General features: G+C 39.4%; 1 protein-coding gene across 1 annotated transcript in view; it reads right to left on the reverse strand.

Moving 5' to 3' along the window:
• Positions 1-26,975, reverse strand: part of kif1aa (kinesin family member 1Aa) — a 91,044-nt gene that overhangs the window by 13,523 nt on the left and 50,546 nt on the right. The window contains exons 26-38 of the mRNA XM_088912614.1: positions 19,237-19,355; positions 18,560-18,645; positions 17,320-17,455; positions 16,176-16,338; positions 15,882-15,972; positions 15,191-15,309; positions 14,765-14,820; positions 14,064-14,306; positions 11,993-12,101; positions 11,651-11,717; positions 10,514-10,598; positions 9,826-9,931; positions 292-315 (exon numbers count right to left, since the gene is read on the reverse strand). Coding sequence (XP_088768740.1) covers positions 292-315; positions 9,826-9,931; positions 10,514-10,598; positions 11,651-11,717; positions 11,993-12,101; positions 14,064-14,306; positions 14,765-14,820; positions 15,191-15,309; positions 15,882-15,972; positions 16,176-16,338; positions 17,320-17,455; positions 18,560-18,645; positions 19,237-19,355 — 1,404 coding nt within the window. The remainder of the gene's footprint in view (positions 1-291; positions 316-9,825; positions 9,932-10,513; positions 10,599-11,650; positions 11,718-11,992; positions 12,102-14,063; positions 14,307-14,764; positions 14,821-15,190; positions 15,310-15,881; positions 15,973-16,175; positions 16,339-17,319; positions 17,456-18,559; positions 18,646-19,236; positions 19,356-26,975) is intronic.

The raw sequence follows: 26,975 nt of genomic DNA on the forward strand, positions 1-26,975 counted from the left end.
TAGACAATAAGGCACATTCTTTGACAGCTCATCACAGGAGACATAATGCACGTCTTTTTGAAGGACAACATCAATTCCATGACACATATCGGATAAACACTCACAAAACTTTGGATTTAGACAGAACCCACATGCAACAAAAAAACGTAAATCAAGGGCCATTTGTTATTATTGATTTCTGTGTGAAGGACAAAGACAAAATCCATACAGAAGAGAGAGAGGGGATGAGACACAGGGAGGCAGACAGAGAGAAGGAAGGAGGGTGCAAGAAGGGGGAGGGGTGAGATATACCTATGATCAATTCCCAACGAAATGCTTTGAGAGGAAGGAAACCAGCAAAAGAATAAAATGTGAGAGTTTAGAAATAGTTATGGCAGTGGGCATTGTGAAGCAGATGCATTTTCCTTCTGGGTTTTCCAGCTCCTCTTATTCAGAAAATAACACGGGCACACATTTCTATGAGGATAGAGTAGCAGCTCCTGCCAAGCCATTATTAAGGGCCTAAGCATGCCTGCATATCTCACTATTCTCTGTTTTACTGTTGTCTGTTAATAGCTTGGGCTCTGTGAATGTAAAGAGCTTAATTGTACAACCTAAGAAATTGATTGGTCAATACAAAAAATGTTATTTTATGCAATGCATCTTCTTTGTTCCCCAATTGAACAGCCCATTTCCAACTTTCACTTTATTACTAAATTCTGTTGATGAATAAAGGAAACTGAAGGCAGAAATATGTCCTCTCATATAAGAATCTTACTCAATTCTCTTCTCTCACAGTGCCTCTTGTAAGTGGCAGTTACTGAAATTCTGAAGGACTAAGCTGAACAAAAGCAATTGCACTAGAGATGACTTATACCTCATAATTATACCTCAGTAATTATACATTTTACTGTGGAGTGCCTGTGTTTAATAATAACAGAGCAGTCCAATGGAAGGCTCTGATCCAGCTCTCTTTAAAAAATATAGACAATGTTTTCTTTCTTGTGTTTACCACACTTTGTTGCAGCATGCAACTGTTAATTTGGGTGCAAAATGTTTTTAGTTGGAAAAGACCAGCAAAAGCCTCCTGCATCACCCAGAAGGAAAAGAGCTGCAGGTATTAAGTAAGTTAAAAGGTGAAGAACAGTTGTGTTTCTACGGAAGGCAGGGACAGGACAGTTAAATGAAGTCCAAAAAAGGGGTTATTAAGGAATAGGTGAAGCACCACCCCAAAACCAGCCTTGGTCCAGCTCCATCTTTAAAGACACCCACCTTCAGAGCACTGGGTACCCTTTTCGAGCTTTCTCAAAGGTAAAGCCTACCCTCTATTTTCCTTCAGTGTAAAAAGCTGAAGGAAGTTCTTGTCACAAGACTCAAGAACATCTTAGCTTTCCAGGTAGCATTTAAGTTCACTTTTGGCAAAAAGTCAAAAAGAGACTGTGCAAATATTCCACAGGAACCAGAAATACCTGGAATACAGTTCTGAAATATGTGTACTGTAAATGGCAAAAAAATCCTTTAATAATTCTGTAGTATGTTTCAACATATCATAGGAATTTAAAATTATGGCACTATCAAAATTCAAGACGCATTCCCACTATATCAGTACCGCAAAGTACATCCCATTCTGTTACCATTGTGTTACCCAGATACACAATAGCAGGATTCAAGTTGCCTTCCCTGGAGTACTCAGTTTGTCGCACTGAGTAATCCAGAATTACTCTGCTCTGGTCTGAGTAATCCAGAATTCACTTTGAGCAGTTTTGTAATAGGCAACAGATAATTGTAAGTATTGCAAAACCAGAGCAAGCTGACAAGACAAAGTCAACAATCTTCCCCTTGAAATACTTGTACAGTAAATCCTTTGCATACTGTATGTCCTGCGTAATTTCTTTTTCACTGAGGTACAAGTACCCAATACTTTGAATGGGAATGTGGTAGCCCAGTATCCCCAATACAGCAGGCTGCTGAAGGATGAATGCTTGATAATATTTATAAGCAATCAGCTTGCCGCTATCGAGAGACTGCTTTCTGCAAAGACCTCAGGTTGAATCCAAGAGCCTTGCACCTCGGAATCTCAACTCCTAAATAAACTAAAGACTTATTGCTCTACATACTGGCTGCAAAATACTTTTCGCTTGTGTTCTGTCAGCTTTTACGGGCCTTGCCAGAAAAGAAAATCTAAAACAAACATGATATATATATCATATATATAACAAACATGATAATATGACCAAATTCATATTATTCTGAAGTTTTGTATAACAGTTATACAGCTTAGACCGTATTTTGACATTTTAGCAATATTATGGTTTATCTAGTAACACGCAAAGGCTTTTGTCTTTAGTTCATCTGTTGTTATCAGATGAATAATCTTAATTGAATGGTATCCAGAACATTACGTAGTTCTAGAACACAATTTCCCAAATCACTTGTCTTCTTGGTAGCAAATTTCTGATCTCTAACGATTTTTTTCTCAGTCCTCAATATTTTCTTTCAGATTTCAAAGTTCTAAATGGAATAGAGTTTTGTCTGTTATGTCTCTATGTCTTGGAAGAATGATATAACAGACAAACTAAATCTAAAAAGACAAAACAAACAGAAAAGGCAACCGCTGTACATACCATGATCAGGGAAAATACTGTAGTTACTTCACTCTTACACACTAGTGTTCATTCAGCAGGAGGTAGACAGTTATCTGATTTTAGATGTTTATTTTCTGCATATTTTTTGTTGACACCTGTCAATTCTGAGGTGATTTTTTTTTTCCTGAAAGAAACAAACTACACCGAAAAGCTCAAACTTCAATGTAGACATAGCCAACCGCATTATACAGCTTTACAATTGGAAAATGATAGATTCTCAGCTAGATGGACTGTAATAAAGAGTGTAGTTTCTGTCTCTAATGGTTTTTTTTGAGTGGCGAATGGGTGCTCATGACAAGGGTCACATTTTAGGATTTTAATTGCTTCAGGGAAAACTAATGTTTTGCCTCAAAGTTGACAGGTGCATGTTTACATTTCTAAATCATTTACAGATTTAAAGCTGCCCTCCAGAATGCAAATATGTGGAATCATATTAAAAAAAGTCAAGATTTGTAATATTATATTGTAACGCATACAGCCGACATTGCAGGTTGTGAGAGCCGGCTTATCAGCGCAGTGACATCACTGCCCTTCCCTGTGAATAGCAGAAACTGCAGCCGCTGGGCTGAGGGGAGATTTCCCCTTAGCTCAACTGGCTGGGTCCCTGTTGAGTGATGCTGGAGGCCTGGGTTCAAGTCCCCAATGGTGGGGGGCTGACCTGAGGTGGCAGCGGTGAGAGTGCATACCAAAGTGAACCTGAGAGTGCTACAATATTGATAAGTGTGTATGAACCCCTTAATAAGATACAGCAGGTGTGAGTCCCACCACAGACCACAAATATTGGAGATATTTTGTTTTTTCTTTTCATGGGAATTAACCATAATATTTTATTTTTCTCCCAGACATCTTTCATTTAGAAACTGCATTTGCTGTACCACTACAGCCCACTATGGAGGGGGTGAGGACACCAAGATGTCGACCTGTTCTCCAAGCTGTAGATGTTGCAGTGCCTACAGCAGTGTTGGCAACAATTGGTGGAGTGATGCAGCTCTCGGTGACAGCACTGCAAGGTGACAGGTGACAGGTCAGCCTGGGCATTCAAAGTGTATAACCAGTGATGTCTGAATTATAAAGTTCATCTTACACTCTGAAAGGTACTTTCACTTATTGAGCCACTTAGAGCCCGTTCATCTGCAGAGAGTAGCTTTCTGCAGTCTTTAGTGCCAATGTCACCCTTGGAAATATTTTCATATATATATATTAACATATTAAACCGCACTTGGAATAGCACATTTTCAGAATTATTTCACTAATTTAGACTTAAATGTTTCAGAAGCTGTTTTTCTTAAGCTTTTTCTGGATGACCTCTTGATAGCTGTAATTCCACAGGTTGAAGAAGGTTGTAATTCCACACACTTGAAGAAGGCTACACTGCCGAAACGTTGCATCTCTTTACTTTTCCTTTCTGTGTGGAATAAACCATTACCTGTTCCTTCACAGCCTATGCAAGCTGAAGTGGCTACCTACTTGAACTTGTTGCCTTTTCTAACTAATGGGTTCCTAAGCCTTTCTCGCAAAGCACCCCAATTAATGGCACACTGTCCTTTCACAGCTCATCTTGCTTTGAAGGGGACTTCCTTACGATGAACTGTAGTCCCCTACAATTCTATCTCACACTTAGTTTTCAGTGTAAATAGGACATTAGACCAGGAAATGCACATCACCATACTGAAACACATGAGAATGGTGTCCCCAACCAATATAGGTCCCAACCCATCATTTCAGAACCCATGACTTAAATCAAGAGCATGAGAACAATTAAAAATTAGAGGAGGCCACTCAGACCATCAAACTTAAAACAGCACCCCCTGTTTTTGGTTGTAAATGTACTGTATTTCCATTTTGTATTTCCAGAAAGTTCCATTTTCTTCTTGTCCTTTTTCCCAGTTGACAGCCTTTTTTAAATCTGTAACACACACACACATACACATACACATCTGATGGACAAACTCTTGTTTCTTTTGGTTCAGTCTGCCTGCATGTTATGAAGAACAAAATGAAGCATGTATTGTTAACTTACTCTGCAGTGAACCCTTGTAACACAGCCTTGCAGTTTTTTTATTACTGATTATGTTGCATTATGAGATTGGTCTATTTATTCTCCAATGCAGTGAGGTCGGCAATCCAAAACACATTGAAGTGTTTCTTCCATATTAGTGTCTTCATGAAAGGATGAAATCAAAAGATCAGTTTTGTTAAAAATGTATTTCTAGATTATGTACAGTATTACCTGCATTTTGTGTGGACACAGCAACAAATTTCTTCCTTACTCAGATTGCTTGGTCTATTTTTTGTGCACCAATTTTAAACATTTTTGGAAGCTTAAAAAGATACGAACAATGTTTATGTAAATAAATAAGGAGGTATTCAATAAAGTTGTTGCTAAAGGTGTACTATTAGGCACTGTAAAATACTCCCATCCTTAAAGCAGGAGTTTGTAGCTTTCCATACATATAAAAGTGAAATACAGTTTTTGAATATTAAACTGAATTATTAAATGATAATATCTCCTGAATAAAAGGGAAAAAAGATAAACTCGGACAAAATAATTGCTTAAATCTAGTTTTCCATGGTTTCTCCTAAGTAAGTTTTTTTATGGCAGAAAACTAAAAACTCTGGCTTTAATGCTTATAACTTGCTACTGAAAGAAATGCCAGACAGGAAAGGGATTACTGATTTCTACAGCACCTCAGCAAAAATGCAGCCAGACCACAGCCCAGAGAAGCAAAGCGAATCATGCAGCCTCTGTTTGCCATGAGTAAGTAGCAAACCCATAGCAGTTCAAAACACCCTCTACATCCGGAGGGGTCTTTGCAGAAAAATTCTCCTTCACATGTCAAACCGAACCCAGAGGGAAAGAAAGAAGGAAACAGGACACAAAGAAAGCAAGGAGGGAACAGTGAGTGAGACCAGCGAACCAGAGAGCCCGAAACAGAGTCAAAACAATGGCAAACAATCACATGGATCAGACCGGAGAGATGAGGACAGGGTTGGATGGAGAGAAGAAAAAATTCCAAACTGAAGAGAATGAGAGGAGAGGGATTTGAAAATAATACCTAGGCATATCCGAATCAAGAAACTGTCTGCAAAAACACAAAACAACATTCTGTTAGTGGAAGAAATGTCAGCAACAGCATGTCCTATAATGGCAACGGAACGCTGAGCAGAGGCCTAAATTCTCGTGAGGCCCTGGAACTCAGCTGTTCCCTTGTTCTTTTCACTGGGGACTTTTTCCTTCAGCAGGATGCCTTTCCCCGGACTTTTTAAAGTAAAGAAAGACTTTTCATTTTAGCTATCAAAGACTAGGGAACGGAGTGCCAAGGCCTGCGGTAGTTGTATAATATCGAGCTAGACTTCTGCTCAGACCCCCTTCATTGCTCCTCCATGTTTTGTTTTTCTTACTTTATGCCTTTAGCAATGGATAAGCAAACCCAGCCTGAAGCATGGAATTAGTCCCAGGCAGGAGAGGGATAAGACATTAACAGCAAAGCAGTGTGGTTAAACCGTCAGAGAGGAGGTCACTGAAGGAGAATGTGGGCTCGGTTTGGAACTAGTTTTCTTTGTCCCATCTGTATTCTAGAGACATCTGGGAACATATTGCTTAGGTATACAGTTCAGGTACGGGGTGCTAATTGACAAAGGTCCAAACAAAGAAAGGCAAAAAAATGAGGGAGTCAAACTTGCTAGAAAAGCGCTCTTATTTTCTTGAAGGTCATGCCAGTGCAGGCCGAATGTGCATCTTTGTGAGAATGCGGAAGGGACTATCCACAAATTCTAAGGATTGGGGTGGGAAGTGCAGGAAAACCTTTGCAGGGAATTGGGAGAGGAGTCTCGGTGAGGATGGGGAATGTGAGAACCAAAACTGGGGGGGGGGTGAACATTGAAGTTTGGTTTAAGTTAGCATTCAAAAGCCTTGTGCCAAAAAAATCAAATAAAAAGCACAGCTCAAAATACTTCAGCACAATCCGCCCCTTGGGCTCAGGCTGGCAGAGGTTAGTGAAATGTGAGAAGAGTTCCCCGTTTGCTGGGACAGTTTCTGAGTGGAGCTGCCATCAGAGTCCCTCAGATTCAATTAAATTGTGAAAATAAAACATGCAAAAGAAAAAAGAACTACTAATGTGCAAATACAGGACTTACAACAAGCTTGCTGTTGATGGCAGATAGTGAGATGACATGTATGATCAGAATAAGTACCAGAGGGCGAGTTAGGAAGGAGAGACAAAACAAGCGTGATTGCTGAAGGGAGGGAGTGATGAGAAAGTGCTGGAAAACACCTGGAGTCACAGTGGAGTGTTAGGACACCAGGAACAGCAGCACAGAGTAACAGCACAGTTTAAGCGATACTGCAAGCAGGTGCCAGCACAGTTGTGTTTTATGTAAAGAAATATTATTTACTGGAGTAACATTCTGTGGGTATTCTTGTGTCGTTCTGAATTGACTATTTGAAGTTATGAATGAGCAAATATGGCAGTACAGCAGGCTCTTTTTTCCGATGTCTGGTGAGCCCAGACATTTATAACTGCCACACAAAGGCATGCCCACTGCAGTTCGTGCTTTTTTGTTCATTCACCCCAGATATGTCTAAAAGAACCAACTGGTAAGATATCACTTTTAAATAGAAAGGGGAAACAATTAACAATTGCCTACATTTTCTCATAATAAATGTTGCTTCTCAAAATAGGAAACACATAAAAGTACATAATATACTTTTTTGACACGAAATACTTCAGCATTATGTTGTTGAAAGTTAATAATATAAAAATGTCTGTATTTCCCCCTCGTGTTAATGAAACAAAAATGCAAAAGGTTTGGTATAAATACGTTCACACCTTTCTAATCTAAAAACTTATTTCTAGATACTTTTTTATCTTACTTTGCTACAGTACTAAAAATAAGAAAACAATACTGAATTTAATAGCACACAGTAGAAAAATAAATGCTATAGGTTCTGCCCCATAGGTCGGGAGAAGTGCATTTCAAGGTACAAAATGAGAACAGAACAAGCGACACAGATGTATTTAACAGCCAGTTCAAGTTAGCAATCCAGTTAGTGGTAGTGAATAACTCATCCATAACTTCAAATACTCAATCGGAATATATGTAGGAATCCCTCAAATGCTGCCTCACCTTACGGCAACGCTTCTCGGGCACAACAAAGTGCAAATTGCATGCTACACATGGCAGTTTTAAATTCTTAAAAAAAAAACATTCATTGGAAGATACTTGGCCTGGTCTATATACCACTAGAACAGGGTTCCAGCTTGTTTATTCCTGTTATTCATAGTGAGTGACCTCCTTGATCTAGACAGATAGAACCACCTTTTGTTTTGCAAAGCATCAGCTGCTTCAGTAAAGGAAAAGTTAGGGAAATGGGGTAGGGGGATTAAAAAGAAAGAAAAAATCAGTTCTCTTCCAGCTGCACATCTCTGTTGTGTTTGTATTTCTCTCTGTAGTGGGAGCCGTGCACTGGTGTGTAGATATTATCGCTATCTCAATGCAGGTTTTAACATATTTTATTGCTGAATCTTTTACCCATCACTTGCTCAAATCTTTTTGTTGGTTCTGGCAACAAAGAAAACATTGCAGTTGTCTTTATTGAGTTATCTTCAAAGTAAAGATGCTTAGATTAGAAGTCTGTGGAGGATGGGAAACTGAACAAATCCAATGGATAAGAGTTCCGAGCTTCAGTGTGCAAATCATTGTGACTACATCACACCAGTCATAAAAGGCTTTAATTTTTCAGAAATCATACGAATGGCAATGTAAGAACGCTGGGCTGAAGTAAGGTGGACAAAAGACAAAAGAAGTGTTCAGAGTAGCAGACAACAGCTTGGACTCAGCTCTGTTACAGTGGCACTGAAATGTTGTGAATGGTGTTGCTGAATAATGCAGTTGTTCAAGAGTAGAAAGTGACACTACATGTATGCAAAAATCACTGAGTGGGAGTATTCAGTGGTCAAAGTGCTGAGCGTTATTGTAGAAGTGTGTTTTCGCTCAGCTGTGACAAACTCCCAAATCACGCATCTGCTCCAAAGACTCCCATTTCTAACCACTTCACCTTCAAGAAATAATTGATGTGTAAAAATCAAGAGAATGAGGCCCTACAAAGATGCAGCAAAAAATACAACACGTGCATTGACAGTACTATGCTGAGTCAGAATGCCACTTGGCTGTTTAGGAAAAGCTTTTGCATGTTAATTAAAACTCAACATGAAGTCTAACTCTATGAGACCAAAAAAAATCCTCATGTTTATATTGGTTTGACCATGAAGAAGTCAGTTGTTTTAGTGCTGTGTCATTCTGTGCTGTGCAGGTCTCACACGAAGGTGCTTACTGTACGGGGGAACTGAAGGCTGCGATCTTTTTGCAGACCTCTGCAGTGATCACAGCATAGACACTTGGGGCCATGATTTTAAAAGTTTAGCTTGAAAGATTTAGAAGAAGGACAGAGCCTTGAAGAGGCTGCAACCTGCAGTTCGCTGCTATTGGCAAGTGACTGGAGTAGCATTGAGGAGTGGCTATTGTAGAAAAGAGACGGGAGCACATTGGAAGATGGCATGCCCATCACTAGAAAAATCCCATGATGTTTTTCCTCATGAAAGGATAAAAGGGTATTTAAAGATACTCATCTGAAATAGTAAAATATGAAAGAAGGGACTATACTGTATATATCAGCAGTCCCATTAAGTACAGGAGGGCTCACAGAAGGTCCACTGCATTTAGGTTATTAAAGTGGATCCCAAAGGAGTGAACACTTAGACACTGTGATAGAAGAAAAAGGGACATGAAGATGTAATATATTACACCAATGTTCATAAGTATATTTTTACTGCCCCCTGCAAATTTAGTCTTCTGTGTGTTTCTAGCATGAGATGAACTCGAAGATATAAAACAATTTCTCATTAAAGATTTCAAAAAGATAATCTTCACTCCTTTTTCAGATTTTTTCGTGATCTACAGTATTTGACTCAAAAAGTAAGGGACAATGCACTATGGTGCACTGTGTAAATAGTTTATCTTTCAGTCTGTTGTATATGTCACAGAAATGGACATTTCAACACTATGACTGAAACTGAGTTATTTTAGCTGTCTGTAATGCACAGAAGCTCATTGAATTCTCCCTGGAAATGAGTTCTCAGGGCATTCTCAAGAGTGGGGGATGTGGGTTTGTGGGGGAGAAGGAGTGAGGCGGTGGGCATACCTGTCATCCTGCGATGGATGGATGTACCCTGCTGACAGGATGTTGAGGGACAGGATGTTGGGGTCAATGATGGTCTCGTCAGCTTCAGGAGTGTTGCGGATACGCCCTGAGGAAAAGGGCCAAATCATAACTGATCAAGGAAAACTCACTTCCTTTCATAAGCTACAATATGATTTTTAATAAAGTACTGTGAAAATGTTACATTCTGATATCAACACATCGGAATCATCATATGAGATTCTCTAGATAGATTTTAAATTTTATCAAACCATATATTCCTGCATAAATTAATAGGCCTTGGCTATTCTATATTAACTCTGTGCACGCCTAATTAGATAGTGAAAGTAGGATGCAGGTCAATTAGTTATTTTGGGTTTTGTGTGACATTTAACTGGAAACAAAGGCAAAGCTGCATTATTATTCATCCACAAAAATCGTGCCCGAGGATCAATTACAAAAAGAAAACAAAGTTTTGCATCTGGTTAACTTGAATAAAATATGTCGGGGTAAAGTTTTCTGTTGCATTTGTAATTAATATATCAGTAGTCTCTATTCAGTGGGGTCAAATTAATGCACAGAGCACTAAAAACCAGCCAAATTTGGCACTGTAGTAGCACTGTGGTGGTCCATACAGAATCTTACTCACAAGAGTACGTGCATAAACAGTATATATTACACAGAAACTTACCCACAACCAGCTCCCTGACCTCTTTCCACTCAATGTCACTCCCTGTCTCATGCACGATGGTCACCGTGATTCTCCGCTGGATGCCCTGTTGGGAGAAATGGAAGAGGGTTCGCAGTTCTTGCCTTGTGACCCACCACAGTGTGGTGATGCTGACCTGTGTTTCACTTACTCACGTAACCACTAGAACAGACAGCTCTTGGCTCAGCTACAGTCTTGTCCAAGCAGCTGTGGTTAGATCTCCACAATTACTTTACCCCTCCTTTCTACATCCATTGCCGTTTCTTGACTTAGATTGAAATGTTGAAAGAATGAACATAAGCAAAACTGAAAATGTAAATCCTGGAAAGTCAGCAAACAAATAAAGAGGTATAGAGGCCAATTCACACCAAAAGCGTTTCTGAAGCGTTCTTTAGTCGTCCGTCTCGCGTCCGACTCACGGATCATATATGCTTCCATTTAAACCAATGTTTCAATCCACACCGGCTCTGCGAGACATGCGTCTCACGTCTGTCCCCTCCGTCCTCCAGCATTTCTTTCCACTCGGAGTCTATTTTTTTCCACTTGCGCGCAAGACTGAAGCATAAACCCCATAGAGATCCATTCAAATTACTCAAAACGCATACTTTCTATACCCTGTGAACTATATAAGCACAATCTACAACAATATTATGAATCTTATACTTAATTATAAATGTTAATGCAAGATAAACTCGCTACGGGGAATATCCACAACAGCTGTAATTAGGAAGCTAACGAACCAATTCAACTTTCTGAAGAATCAATACAGACTCAAAATGAAAACAAAATCGTCAGTACGTTCACTTACCCATAACTGATAATTGGTTACCACAAAATATAGTTTTCCAGAAAACAAACGAGAGCGGCTGTTCCTCTTTTCCTGCCTGTAGCGTTTGAATACGGAACGCAACTGTCAGAGCTGATGTGGATTGGACGGATGGTCTCTTACGCTACGCTTTCGCTGCGCTGACGTGTCGCTTCTGGTGTGAATTCGGGGTAAATGTGAACTATAAAGGTGCTTGTGAACTAGCCTAGGAGAATATTAGGAGGGTTTGTTCTAATCAGACCTGTGAGTATTAAGGCCTCATCAATGACTGAGCAAGGATGTGGAAACACTACCTGATGCAGCAGGAACGTCCCATGGCAGGGCATGCCTCCCCTGTGATCAACTACGGCAGGGATATAGCTGGGAAGGAAAAAGAGGATTTTATTTCTTGTGAATCCCTTCCAAGAACACAAGGCTTTCTGCATTTTTTAGGACGATGGATAAGACCCACTATGAAACAGTATGACCTGGAAAATCAAATGTATTCAGCATAAAATGTTTTTTTTGCAGTAACTGGACTAACATTTTACATGAGAAGGATGTAGTATTAGTATAGTGTTCTGCATCTCTGGTTTACTCATTGTTTGCTGAATCATCCGGCCATTCATTCATCAGGAACAGCTGGGGCCACTTACTCTCCATTGGCCTCCAGCTCGCAGATCTCGAAGAAGACCATCAAGTCGTACTTGCAGTGGCAGGGCCCCGCGGTGGTGCGGGTCAGGGTGCTCAGCTTGGTGGCAGGCACTGTGAGGAGGCACAGGTGATAGTGACACAGAGACACAGCCCGGAACACACAGACCACCACACCCCACCCCAGCCCAGCCCACACTGGGACCAGATTCAGGACAGGCTGCAGGAGAGAAGAGTCATGAGAGTGACCGAGAAGGGTCAGTATCCGGTGACCTTAAGGCTCTGTTCAACGACTGACCACTTTTCCAGGACCTCCAACTCGTGTCAGCTGCTTCCTTTCGAAGTGTCAATAGTCTGGACTTGGTATAAGGTCTCTGGGAAAGCAAGGGAACCCAAGAATACTCTGTGATACTATACTCAGTTACAGAAAGGGCATCTTCCCTTGATTGAGCATACTTGATTTGATGATTGACACTACCTTTTCTTTTGAGAAGTTTTTAAAAGCTTTCTCAAGTTTTCGGTATTGTATGTAGACAAGCTCGATCTGGATCTACCACACTTCTTTTTCTCTATTGACATGCAAATTATATGTGATTTGAACAATAATATTTTATTTTTAGAGGGTTCAAAGGAAGTCCTTGGTTCCAGTTAAATTAACAATGTTGATCAGGTTTTTAGCTGTTCATTGATTGAGGTTTAAACAGGTTCTGTTGCACAGTCTACTGGTAGAGCACATTGCTGAAGCACTTTCAGCATTTTATATAAATCATACCTTCTGAAGACAGGGGGCCTTTAGTGCTGTTCACACAAATAATATTTGTATTTAACTCCAAATGAGCATCATTCACAAGTATGTGTGGTCCTGAAAATGGGTCTGGTTATGCAGAAAGGATCAGGAGAGAATAGTGAGATTTTACCAGAGAGAAAGACAAACCTGAGAGTTTCATTCAGACAAACTCATGCTGGAGTAGAGCTGAGCCCCTCAGAGTAAACTAGATTTATCTGCTTGTGTGGAGATGAGAAATCTCTCAAAGTGCTAACACCAGATGAAAATACTTTTGCGCATTTTTTCTTTTGAAAAGTTTTTACTTCGTTGTGCCCGCCATGATAACATGCTTTAATAGGAACTTCAAATACAAAACTGCCACCCAGGATGCCTCTTTTACATATGTAGTCTCGGTAGTTTTCTGTTTTTAAAAGTTAAAGTAACTAGACCTCACTGTGAAGTGTACTTTTTTAAAGAATAGGAAACTTTTTTTCAGGAAATAAGAAATGGTTCAGCCTACTAAAATTTGTCTTTGATACTAAGACATGTCATTACCTACTCTCAAAATTGCTGAAGGGTTCAGCACAGAAGCCAGAGGGAAATATAATCAGAACACACAAATAGGGAGGTGATGAGGCAAGCTGAAAATCCATTAAAACTGATTCAGGCAGATGTTTCTCTTTTACAGATGATGCTTTTGGCATTATTCTATACATCACATATCAATCTCTATATCATTATGTAACAAACCTATAAATAACTAATTTTATTCAATGCCCTACATGTTTGTTTTAAGTATTTTGGGGAGTACTGCATATACAATACAAATTAATGCTAAATTGCAAGCTATCAGTAAAATAAATATCAGTCATTCCTACAGTACATAATACTGTTTTACAAGGTTTACTCTAAAATATATTTTTGTCTTTTGTTGCAATGTTATAAATGTTATAAAAATATAAACATGAATAGTTTTCTATTTCTTTATTTATTTTAAAATGGGTAAAAAATAACATCCAAAAAAGGTCAGTTAATCCATGGACTGTGCAAAGGCAGACGTATCATGTCAAAGCTTTTTTTAAAACGTTATTTGATGAATACCCTGCGCAAGCAGTGCAAGGTTAGTCCTTAATTACAACATATTGAGTCTGGTCATTCTGAATTAAAAAAATGCTATTTCCTTTTTAGTAAACTTCAAAGTACCCAGAGTGTGTCTTATTCAGAGCAGTGTAATAGATCTGCTCTGGAATTTGTCTTATTTAGGACAGTTTAATGGATTTCCTCTAGTTCCAGTCACAGATATTACCAACCCGGCTTCTGAGCTTTTATAACTGCACAGTTAGAGGTGTGAAGGGGCGGGAGTGTGCTAGGCTCCTCCCCCTCAGAGAGGAGTGAGGCCGCTAAGCCAGCAGCTGAGAGGGCGTGGCCTGACAGAGAGTCCACCAATCGTCCGTTCAGCATCTCAGGCACCAGGAAGCGAATGAGCTCCATGGTCTTCTCCCGGTCTGAGAGAGGCAGCAAGGCAGAGCAAATTGGGTTTACATCACACAACACTGGCCTGAGTGACAAGTGAAGTGCACAGAGACAAGGGTACACACAAGCCAGCACACAAACAAAATACTAACTGAGCCACCCCAAATTAAAAATTGCCTTACTTAGTTACAATATGTACCCTTCTTGTGACTGTGGAAAGCAACAAGGAAGGTTACTTATTTGATGGTAACCCTTAAAATAAAGTGGGTCAACAATCGTGCAATTGTGCAATCGATGCTGAGGTGAAACCCAGTAAAATATCTAATAATAGTGGTACACGGTGTTGGGCTACATATAATGTATTGATTAAAAAGTAAAAGAAAATGTGTATTCATTATGCTAATTCAGGTTATGGAAAATGATTTGCAAACAGTATGCACATTACAAACACAGGGTATTACCTACTGCTGTCCAGAATGATTTACGCCTTAGAAAAGCATATTGGCACACTGCATGAATGATATCTTCTACTTCTTACCTGGTTTAGACAAAGGCATCACTCGAGGGAACTGCCTTCTTGAGGGTCGTAGAGGGCTTTGAAAAAAAACATACAAAAATAGTGGGGATTGTGCATCTAAAGTTTCTTAAAAGACACCACGAATACCGCTACTAAATTAAAATGAAGTCAGCATGTTAAAAACAGCAAGTACTCAGCTATATTTCCTTTCAACCCTCAAGCATTATATTTTATTACAAAAGAAAGTAAGTTCTAACAATGCACAGTGAAGTGACCCTTTACAAAGCTTTAGGAAAGCTGCCGAACTGGAATGCCGGCAGATACAATCTCCATCAAAGTATCCGAGAATCTATTTTACGAACTGGCTGTTCCAGTCGGTACTGTGCAATATGCATTTCTAAGACATACTGTACATCTAAAAGACATCCTGACATCCAGGGTGCCTACCTGATAAGATCTTTGCAGAGAGGTGGGAATGGTTGTTTCTGGTAATGTCCAAACACCTCAAAAACAATAGGCTGGGTCTTGATGTACTCCACAAAGGACTTGGTCACCTCCACTGCAATCTGCCAGAAGACAAAAATGCATGTTCAATGAGCACTGCAACAAGAATTTTGTCATAGCTTAAAATGCCTTCTTTTGAGAATGTGAGAAACTTTCTTCTTGTAAAGTTTATAATTGTAATGTCAATAAATTCAATCTGGAGTATATTACAAGAAAAAATGACTCTGGTTCTGCAATTCAATAAACACATAGAGTATAACTGTTGTTCTAGTTAAGAACTAGATGAATGAATATCTTGATACCATAAATCGTTGACAATTGTATTTAAAGCGTCATTGAGTAAACTGACTTTTTAAAGAAGACTTAATTCACTGGAAAAAAAAACAGAAAAAGGAACTCAAAAGATCCAAAAAAGTAAGTTTGAAATGTACATTTACTACTTAAAATACTAGAGGCATCTGGGCACCCCAGGAAAAATGGGGTGATGGGGGAAGAATGAGAAAGTAATTGAATAATCTTCTCAAGCATGCAAACATTCATTTCTCTCCGCTGGTACTTGACATCTATGAACAGAGAGCTGTACTTGCAGAAGCAGTCGTGAGAACACGCCGATCTTTTTTATTTCTGTACTCACATTCTGCACGTGATAGAAACCCAGTGGTGGCCCACGCCCAGTGTTTTTGAGTGGCTCCGTAGAGAAGGCCTCGTCATGACGATGGATGAAGCTGCAAACACCAAACCTTTTATGAATCTGAAGACAGGAGTTAAAAAAACTGCTGCAAAAATAAATCTTCAAACGAGGAATGCTGTCGCATCCCACCCAACATCTTCACTACAAGACACAGGATGAGGGCATCCTGTCCCAGCAGAATGAAGCACGATCTTGGGGCTCCAGGTTAGTACAGAACGTAAATGCAGTTAAACTTACTTGAATTGACAAAAGATGTCTGCATACTCTGCAGAAATGCTGGAGGCCTGCAGGACGGTCACACGGAACGTGAACACGCTGCCAATCCTCAGGTGCTCCAGAGACCCTTCCAGCTGTCCATCTGTGGTGGTTTTCAGTGGGCTGTCAAGGTCCTCAGGGCTTGCTGTTGACATACAGTACCAACACACGTGGATGAAGGTATCATGCTGCCCAACAGACATGTTACTCTTCGCTACCCACTGCTGCCCACTGCTTAAGATAAATCCACTGTGCTCCAGTTACTTATTTTTATGGCACCACAATCATACATCATACCTCAGCTGTTGCTTCTAAATCGGATTGGATCTAATAATAAATGCCACTGCCACTGCCACTGTGTTTATGAAGCGTAAACGTTGTTTTCATGATCCTCTGAATTTCATATTTTGTGATTCATCTGACTACGCATATCTGATCTGTGCTGCACAGTGTTTCTGAATGACGCCTGCTCACATATTGACTGCAAAAGCTCTTCAGTAGAAATTAACAGTATCAAAGTTCAATAATAAATATAAATTATGTTTATGATTGTATAATATAGAATGAATGCATAGTGTAGTAACTATTAACGGACTACCTAGAAAATTGTTAGCTAGTGTTTCTGGCAAAAAGTAACCTAGAGAACATGCAAACTGTGAAAACTGGTTTTGCAGAATTAAAACCAAACACAGGATATTACAGTGATCAAATTACACAGCTGAGAGTTTCATGTTGGATGTTCATTGTCTATTAAGGATTTATAATTAAAACATGATTATAAAGTAAAACATTATTATATAATCCTTACAACCACATGAATAATATCACAATCTACCAAATCTGCAAGACTATTCAATGTTACCAAATGTTAGCCAAATACCAACCATTCTCATAGAGTCCTTTGAACCAAGCTTCCTTCAGGTGGATCTGAAAATTGGTTTGTTATATAAATATTTTAAGTAAAGATTTGCTGTCTATTTGCCTAACCTTAGTGCAGTTCATTTTTCTCATTTCTTTTTTTCCAGTTTCCAATTTTATGTCCTTATTTTATTATTTTGTTTTAAAAAAACCTTTACTAACCATATCTGAGCTCGTTACGTACAGTAGGTAGGTTGATCATCCTCACCTGTACAGGTGTTGTTGTTGACCTCATCTGCAGTGGGTCCTGTGTCTGAATTCTGCCCCTCCCCTTCCACAATCCTCAGCTCCTCCTGGGACGTTCCCGAGCGAGACATTCCTACTGGACAGGACTCCGTCTGGAACTGTCCAACCAAAAGGTTTTGTAACAGATACAGAATTTAAGTGGCAGCTACTCATAGATATGTTCTTGTCTTTGAATTTACATATTCTCTATTTTTGGTGTAAGTACTGTACATTGCACATTCAACATTCTCACTTTCCCCAAATTGGAAGCACAATAGGATCTTAGTGCAAAATACACCAATGTGAATTAACACTATCCATTCATACACATCCTTATTACATAGGATGATAATTTGCCTACATGTTCCCTGAAGATACTCTCAGACAGGATTTTTAAATCGTCCTTAATTTTTTTTGCCTTTCTAATTTTCTAATAGAAATGAATCTGAAAATCGAGTGTTACAAGTCTGATGAGATTAATCTCTTAATGAATGTGACAGTAAATGACAGTAACATAATACTGGTAAGCCATTCATTGCCCTTGATCAGAACCAGTTAAAAGCTGATAGCCTGATTTCCTTGTTGAGTGACTGTGAATTGATATTCAATTTAATATTAACTAAAAAAAGTTTATTTAATAAAAAAACCTAAAGTGACATTTTTCAACATATTTATAAGTGGAAAATACCAAGGAATTAAATATGAGTATTTGCATCCACTTTCAAGAATACTTTGTCTAATACATGTTAGCGATGAGCCAGACAAGCAATGGGCAGGACACACCATATGGAGGACACCAGCACATATGGTGCACAATTCTGTTTCTAAATTAACTACAATTCAATTTTAAATAAACCTAAAGAGGATTTCTTTGAATTGTGGGAGGAAAATGGAGTAAGTGGTGAAAATTCATGTAGGAAACTACACACAGAAGGCACCCCAGGCTAAAAATAACTGTAAGGACCCAAGAACTGTAAGGCACCAACAGTTTTCCATTCACATGAACGCTCACAGTCAAATAAACTTTTTTTCATACATTTGTGTTATTATTTCTATTGATACTATTATCATATTTATATGGAGACTAAGTAAAAATGGTGAACTTAGAGAACTGCAATGCTTAATTTAAAAGTGAATGTCACTCGGTTGAAATGCAATTTCCGTTTCCTTGTCTGAGTTGATACAGAGTCACATGGTTACCTATACTTAATCCCAGAGCTCACCTTCTCAAACTGCTGGTCTTCGAAGGAGATCTTGGCAGTGCCTGACTGTCGCACACCAGAACCATAGTCTGGGGCTTCTTCATCAGCTGTATTTGAAACACATAGCACAGAGCATGTTCATTTTGTCAATAATACAGTTTCACTTGTAGGTAATTTTGGAAGCATTGAAGAACATGCCAATAAATGTTACAGTACAGCTGGTACAATTACAATACTAGGTTTAACATCATCATTTTTACTAGCCCTATACAATTTCTTGCATTAGTAATTCGTCTTTTCACATATCCCAACTTGCTCTCCATGAGACACACAGACAGGGAGAGAAGCTTGGGGCAGAGCACAGGGTCAGCCATTGTACAGCGCCCCTGGAGCAGATGGGGTTAAGGGCGTTGCTCAGGGGCCCAACAGAGTAGGATTCCTCTGCCAGCTGCGGGATTTGAACCGGCAACCTTCCAGCCACAGGCACAGATCCTTAGCCACAGAGCCACCGCTCCGCCCTGTGGCAGTTTGATGTATGTGATCATACAACCCTGCCAACATCAATCATCTCTAAAAACTGAATCCACAGAGGCTTGGTACTTCTTATCAATGATAATAAGTTACAACAAAATACATGGCAATACACTGCCATTCTCTGACTCACAATGTACAGAATGCACAAGTTCAGGAGCGCTCACCTGAAATGGCCTGAACGGCTACCCTCAGGAATCCCTTGACCTCTCCCTTTTCGCTCACGATAGCCACACGATGCACCAGGGGCACAGGGTACAGCAGGTTACTGAGATACACAAAGGCCCTGCAGGGTAGCGGAGCAAGGGGGGTTGGGGAGTTAGGAGGGAGGTAGACAAAAAGCACAAAGTGGTCAGGGAGCCTCCAAACACACAACCACACTGCACTGGACATCACAACACCGAGCCGCAAAGCAACCAAACAGAAGCTGCGTCTGCTCCAGCGATAGCCAAAGGTGCCCTTTACTGTTGTTGTTGTTATTTCTGCATTCTCATTTTCCAGATTTTCAAAGGCTGTGGATCGGGGTGGGAGTGGGGTAGGTGCCCTGCTTTGGGACAGTGTTTCACAGCTTGGTGAGGCTAAGGAGCATGGGTGCAGAGTACAGTTCCTCGCATTTATCTCCAGACCAGCCAGATTGAGGAAAATGCATCACCAATTCACCACGATGTAACAGGCCTCACTGACAGTCTCCACCACAAAGGAAAAAGGTTTAAGCCTTGAAAATAATTTGCCTTTAAATCCACCTGAATCAACTATCACTGGTTCAACTTCACTTAATATGAGGCTGCACCTAGGTTTAATAATGATCCACTGTCATTAACTGATCAAAAGAGACTAATTAGCTGTAACTCCTTGCTTAGCATTCAAGGTTACAATGGGAAATGCACTGCATTAAAAAACCTAGACTGAGAGCAAGGCAGTCACCTCTAAATCAGCAGTGTCCCACTGGCTACACCACCCTACAGCCACACAAGGTCATGACTGCACACCGAGAGGATATTTGAGTTTCACATTATAATGTACAAGCAGAATATATACATCACCTTATCTTATTTAATGGTCTTCTCAGCAGACCAGGAAGCTGATTGGAAAATATAAGATGAAATACTGTATCTGCCTTTAGTGTCTCATTAAGATGTGACAAGAAGTAGCCTTATATCAATATTTGAATTACTGCAAATTAATAATTTGGTCTAGACAGAAATATTTTAATAATTTATAGGACAAAATACATTGTATTAGCTCTATTGACCAGTATGAGGTTATATACAGTAAGAATCCTGCTTGTGTCTATCCAAATAAATAAAAAAGGTAAAAGTATGTTCAGACATTTTTCACGTTTGTTTATATGGTTTAGACCTTTTGTACTAAAACTCATCAGCTAGTTCTCATGTAAAAATGTTAAAGTATTCAAATAAAATGATCATAAAACTTTAACAGTGTTGTTTTTACACTGTTATATCAACAATATATTGTTAACAAGTCTCAAAATATTGATGGCCTAAAATAACAGGTGCTCAGCGTGACAGAAAGTTGTATTCTGCACGGTAAAGTTCTATTCTCAACAGTCAGTCAAAGTGATGGAATGTACCGTGAAATGCATCCCATTGTTTAACAAAATAGTTGAAAGGCATTTAGTACATTATCAAGATCTTCTGCACAGAAGAATGTCTCCAGAACATCTATAACAAACAATATAAAACATAAAATGACTTTGTTTTTCTTTTATCAGCAGGGGTAGATGTTAAACCTTTGTAAGTGATAGTAATACTCTGTGTATATCATATTGAGCTAAAATAAACCTATATTTTGTTGTCATTTAAATGACAGGTATTAAGCAGGTTTATCAATCTGACCAGCTCCTGATCATCTGATATTCTTTTAAAAAATTGTCAAGCACAGATTTGTACAAAACATTAATCTGTTAAAAAAAATTAATAATCAAAAAGGACTTGTTAACAATTTATCATGCGGCTGGAAAACTAGAAAACTAGAAACTGCATAGGGGAAAATTTGTGATCATTTCATTTCATTGAATGATAAGGATCAAAGCAATCTTTTTAAAATTAAATAAGTTCAACTGTATTATTACTCACAGTAGAAAGAGCCTTTAATCAAAGTGAATGACCATGTCATCACCCCAAAAATGAATTTAAACTTCCCGCCACATAAATTAACAACAGAAACCAAAAGGGCTGATGATCTCCTCACAGTCATAGCGAAAACAGCACAGACCTGCTTCCAAACCTGAGCTGTAATAAATCACATACTGTACAGTGAGAGAAATATTGATCAGACAGAAGTATCAGATAAGCAAGGAAAGATAGCTTGAGTATCTCTCAGCAATGACAGGGAATGTGTATAGGTAATCTATTTGTAACTCTGAAATCTTTGGAACCTTATGAAGAAAAGGTCTACTGAGCCGCGGTTCTGCCGACACTAAGATCTCTGGATTGCCCTCGTCTGTGACCAGTGCTGTAGCGAAGTCTAGTGCCCTTTAGGCTGAAAAACCCTCAGTTCGGTCTACTGCTTCATGTAGTGTGCAGTCACGGTAAAGCAAGTGGCACTGCAAGATGATAAAGTGACCTTGAGAAGCACAATAATCTTACAAATCAATGGAGCAAAAACTCTATTGGTTATAACTGGTCACCTCCACCGGTACATACAGTAGTAACAGTCTCACCTCACTATCATACATACCATGGATTGTTATAAAACCCTTGTTTACAGGATCATGAAAAAAACACTTCACACGTACACATACATATGAAAACATTTATTAATAAACATATTAATAAATATAATTTGGGTGTCATTTGATGCACTTAGGATGAGAGGATGTGTGTGATGTATCTTCAACCCTCCCATTCTATAGCAATATACAGTAGCAGCTTGTGAGGCCTGTGAGTAAGACAACAGCAGTACTTGCCAAACATGGCTGACTCTGCAATCCAATCAAGGGGGGAAAAAAGTGCAGTTCAATTTGAAAGACACCCTGCTCTGTGATATCAGAAGTGGGGGGTGCAAAATGGCAACAGCTCTGCACAGACAACACCCCTAGGCGCCACATCAAAAATGAACATGGTGGTGCTGTGAATAGATCTAGCCTTTCATCATGAGTCCCAAGAGCCAATTTTGCACAAGGCACCTAGTTTGTGTTGACCCCGGTACCGCGATTGTTTCCACGTTTCCACACCGTGTGGACTTTGCTTCTCAAGATCATCACATTTTGCAGCAGAGGGCAGAAGTAGGGTGGGGGGGGGGAAGGGGAGGCCAAAGGAGAGGAGCTTACGACAAGATTGGTGAGGTGCAAAAAACGGCATGCTCAGAATAAACAGTCAACGCAAAAGCTCTTTTTGATTGGTTGACTCCAAAATAAAAACTAAAAAGCAAACAAAAGAACAAAAGTAAAAAAAAAATACAGTACGTAGCTAAGCTTTAACCAGTAGAGCCAGCAGCTAATAATACGTGAAATTAAAAACCAAACAGGGGAGGGAGGATTAAAATAAGCACACTTCACAATCCTAGAATCACAGCTGCTGCAAGTGCATAAATGTATGTGTGTGTGTGAGAAGCCAATTCACCAAAATGAGAAATATCCATATAGAATTTGAAAAAAATTCAAAATAAAAGAAATGTGCTCTGGCATGCCTAGTAGAGACAGCTGCAGTAGAAACCAGCTCTTTCAACTTGAGATCCTGAAAATCCAGCGTGTCTGTCTTAGTGATTACTTTGCCTCACAGCACAAACGAAGGGTGTGTTGATGAACAGTGAATCAATTGATTGGGACTTCAAGAATACGACAGAAATAAATGTTGCTTTTATGCTTAACAGTCACGAAGGAGAAATTGCCATTGATTATCATTGCGTATTATTAGAAAAATAAGGTTCTGCCTCACATGCATTGACATGCACAACGGAACTTGTACTGACCTACACATTCACATAGCCAATAAACAGAAGTTGACAAGACAAGAAGTAGATAGAAATATGAAACAATGTTTTTATCATCTTTTCAGGGCACACAGTAGCTAACAATACTTTATAGATCGAGCTATAAAAACTCCCAGGTGTTTTATCCTTGCATATCAAGTTCTGTTATCTGGCATGCTAAGGTCACACCATCACAAGGATTCCACAGAACAAGGCCTAGTTTTGCTGTCACTGCTAGCTGTTTGGTCATTGTCAATCCCCATTGCAAGCTTTCTTCTGGAAAGCCATGCAGTGGCACGACAGGGGCAGAGGGGATTCTGGACCGGCAGAGTTGTGGAAGAGTTTGTTGTTGTTTTTTCTTTATGAAACAGGAAATAGTATTTCAATCTGGTAATGTATTTTAATGTAATCAGAATTTTTGCATACTTTGTTGCAAGCTAATACAGATTAAAAACAATTTGTATTTCCTTGTATATTAAAAGTATTTGGCTCTTGTTACACTGTGTTGTTTTGTTCTGTTTTGAGTTTAGTCTCCATCCATGCTTATGGTATTAGAAAGGAAGGTCTGTCTCCAGCTACGGCCAGGTGAACTCTGGGATACCAAATGCCCTTTTCCTGTTCTGCAAATTTTATTTTACTGTTTGAAATGAGGAATCCAGAGACTTGAAGGTGCTTGCGGGTTCCCAGATGTCCACCATCCAACTTCCATGGGTAGTGGAGAGCTGGGCCCACTACTTGGCTTTCTTGTTGTCATGACTATTCCTGCTAAAATTCCATTTTCAGGAGGGTGCAAAAAGCAGATCGAGTAAAGCAGTTATTCTATGTGAAAGACCGGGATGAATTTTCTGTATTCTTTCCTGTTCTTTCTGGAGCAGTGAAAGAGCAAAGAGAATTCCTAAGTATGAGCGAAATCTGCACCCCTTCCACCACCTCGCTCCCAGGCCTTCCTCTTAGAAACTCCTCATTTCACTCAATCAGCCCGGTTCAGAAAGCTGAGAAAGGAAAGTATAGCTGGAATAGTACATAAGAAGCCTAAGAGTTAACTACAAGCAAAAATGGGAGTCATGAAAGGTGTTTAGAGGAATTAAAAGAAGAGTTAGGCATTCTGGACATACTGTATAACTAGAAAGTTGTGTGTTCACAAGACAGGCAGAGTGGTGCTGTATCCTCGACCAAATGACCTAACTCAGATTCCGTCACTAAAATGTTATTTTGACTACTTAAATTTATATCAAACTTGTCCAAGTGGAAGTGATGTGGAGTGTAATCCTGCAAAGGATATATAACCCTGTCCCACAGTACTTCCTTACATACTGTAGCAATCACCAGGTGTTTCGAGCAGCTTAACTTCCATTCCACCTTAACTCTCCTTTTGTGTTATTAGTTTTTTAAGGCTGTTGCCCTAAAAAGAGTAACACATTTAATCCAGTCCCATACTTAAATGGAACAATTATCCATAGGTATTATATTTCATACTTAGCAATAAGACCCTTGATACTCCTAAAACAAGAAATAGATGTTATGTTATTATGAAGACAACATAAACCCAGCCATTTCAAGGTAGTGCTCTAGTTTCATCGTGCTTTTTGCTAGATTTGAGTTTTTAAAACTTGTTATCCCACCACAGAGATGTAACTTCTCAATTTTCTTGTTAATATAAATAAATCTATATAACTCTATTACCTTTGAGATCAGAAAACCAAACTGAGGAGATCAAAACTTTGGCAAAACAAATTTATCGGGAAACTGGGGAAACAGCCCTATGTAAAGAAAAGACTGCTTTTATTTAAAGTGATTCCTTTAGCAAAGTAACTTCACCTGGTCACTGTTTGCCGTGATGAGCCACTGTCGGAAAAGATATTGCATAACCTCTACCTAGTCCAGACAATCAGAAGTTTACTTTTTTCGGTGTTATACGTTATTTCAATCGATTTGTGAGAAAAAGCCCATTATCTGACCAATGCTATCACAAATCCTGGATGATCTGACGATTTTCCTACAACCTCTATCCCGGCTGGACGTAGCTCTGATCAGAGCTGGACTACAGTTTTCCCTTTGATTCAAGTGTATAGGGTGGCCATGGGATGCCAGACTTCTCAGTGTGAAAGAGCTAGTTTCCTCTCTCAGCATGCTCCTGAAACCTCACCAACCTTCCCACTACACTGAATAGAGGCGAGCGGTCGTAAAAGGGGTCCTGGCCTTCGCTGGAGCCTGGGCAGTGCTCTCCCTCATCTCCCCCCAGCTCCGAACATGGGTCGTCCAAAAAGATCTCATCTTCCAGGTCCTCCAACTCCTCCTCCTCCTCCTCCTCCTCCACCTTCCCATCATGCCGCTCATCTGCGAGCTCGGTTATGTCGGAGTCGGGGTTGGAGAGGGTGGGGGAGGGGGTGAGATCTGTCATGCGCTCGCTCATGCATGTGTTGAAAATGGGGGTGCTAGTGCAGCCAGAGACATGGGAACTGGGTTAGTACAACAAGATAAAGACACAGAGATTAATTCTACTGCCCAGCTTTGCAGGACCACAGCACAGCCCTTCACTGCAGTCTAATGTTTGCCTGTAGGACTCGAATCCAGATTTTTTAATTCACTTAAGGCCAGAGAAGGAAACATGAAAAATATTTTGTTGTTAAATATTTTTTTGTTTTTGAATAAATTGACCCAAATACAAGCGTGGATGGCTTTGATACCATAAGAATTCTACATTTTCGTGACGAGCAGCTTAAAGGCCTGGGATTTTGCTGTAGTCACACCTGTCATTTCATATAATAATTACAATTTCACAAAAAACAAATTGGTTTACTGATGCCTTTTTGAATATTTCATTCAATGCTTCACAGAAACAGTACAGAAAAGCCACGTCAGTTACTGCAAGCTATAAATTAGTTTATTTAACATGTATATTTTGGGTTCTGGGTTCCACACGCACTTGCAGGTTTTTGGTTCAAACTGAGCTCTTTAATTAAATTCGTAATTGAACTAACAAGATGCTTAATCGAAACTTTAAGCATTCCTTTGCAAGTTATTTATAAAAATAAGGGTGAAAAGGCATCCTCTAACATATTTAGGAACTGAAAATTATTAAACACTTCATAAGAAGTCCTATTATTAGGTCAGTTAAGAGTTCAATTACAGAGCTGAGAGTGCAGAAAACAAAGCCCAGCAGGAGTGTGAGTCCCAGGACCAGGGCTCTCTGTCCCCTTGAAAGACCATTTCCACCACAGTGCCTGGTGTTGAGTAGCACAACTAATGTTTGAACTTCATTTCACACTGCTAAAAGGTCGGTGCTGTGGCCAGCTGTAGATGGAAAGCTGCAAGAGGAGAGTTTTAAGAATACTATGTCTTAATCTTGAAAATCAGATGATCACAGAAATACAAGGCACTATTTTATCCCATGTATCATAAGGGGAAAAGATAAAAGGTTAACGATGGACATGCTGATCCATAGGCAGTATTTGTTTTGTTTTTTTCTCTACTTGATTTGGTGAATTCACAGCTACAGCATGATTTTCAAAAGGAAGCTATGTGAGATCATCTTAGCTACTTTAAGAATACTGTAAAAAAAACTGGAATATTGTCAATTATGTGTATGATGCATTGAGTAATTGGTGTTTGATTACAGGCAAACAAAATAAAACCATTTATTACCTTTTGAAAACCATGCTGTAAATGCACAGCATCACAAGTCACAATATTAACAGATTGATAGAATGCACTCCCCAGCCTCTCAGAAACTCTTTAGGGTGTTAGAATGAGCAAGAACAGTCTCCCCAAAAAATACATTTCTGTGTTTTATACACAGTTAATACGTTCACTGCTGAAAGAGAGCAGTGATCATGAAATATATATACAGTATGCCTTCATCGTAGCGTGCAGATCTTGTCAGTAAACTGTGTTTAGTGATGTGAAAATCTAGCTTAAATATATTGCCAAAGTGACTGTAGAAATGGTTTGTGCCAACAAAACTACTCAACCC

Source organism: Atractosteus spatula, chromosome 4 (genome assembly GCF_055471065.1).
Source record: "Atractosteus spatula isolate fAtrSpa1 chromosome 4, fAtrSpa1.hap1, whole genome shotgun sequence".
In the NCBI taxonomy this organism is placed as follows: domain Eukaryota; kingdom Metazoa; phylum Chordata; class Actinopteri; order Semionotiformes; family Lepisosteidae; genus Atractosteus; species Atractosteus spatula.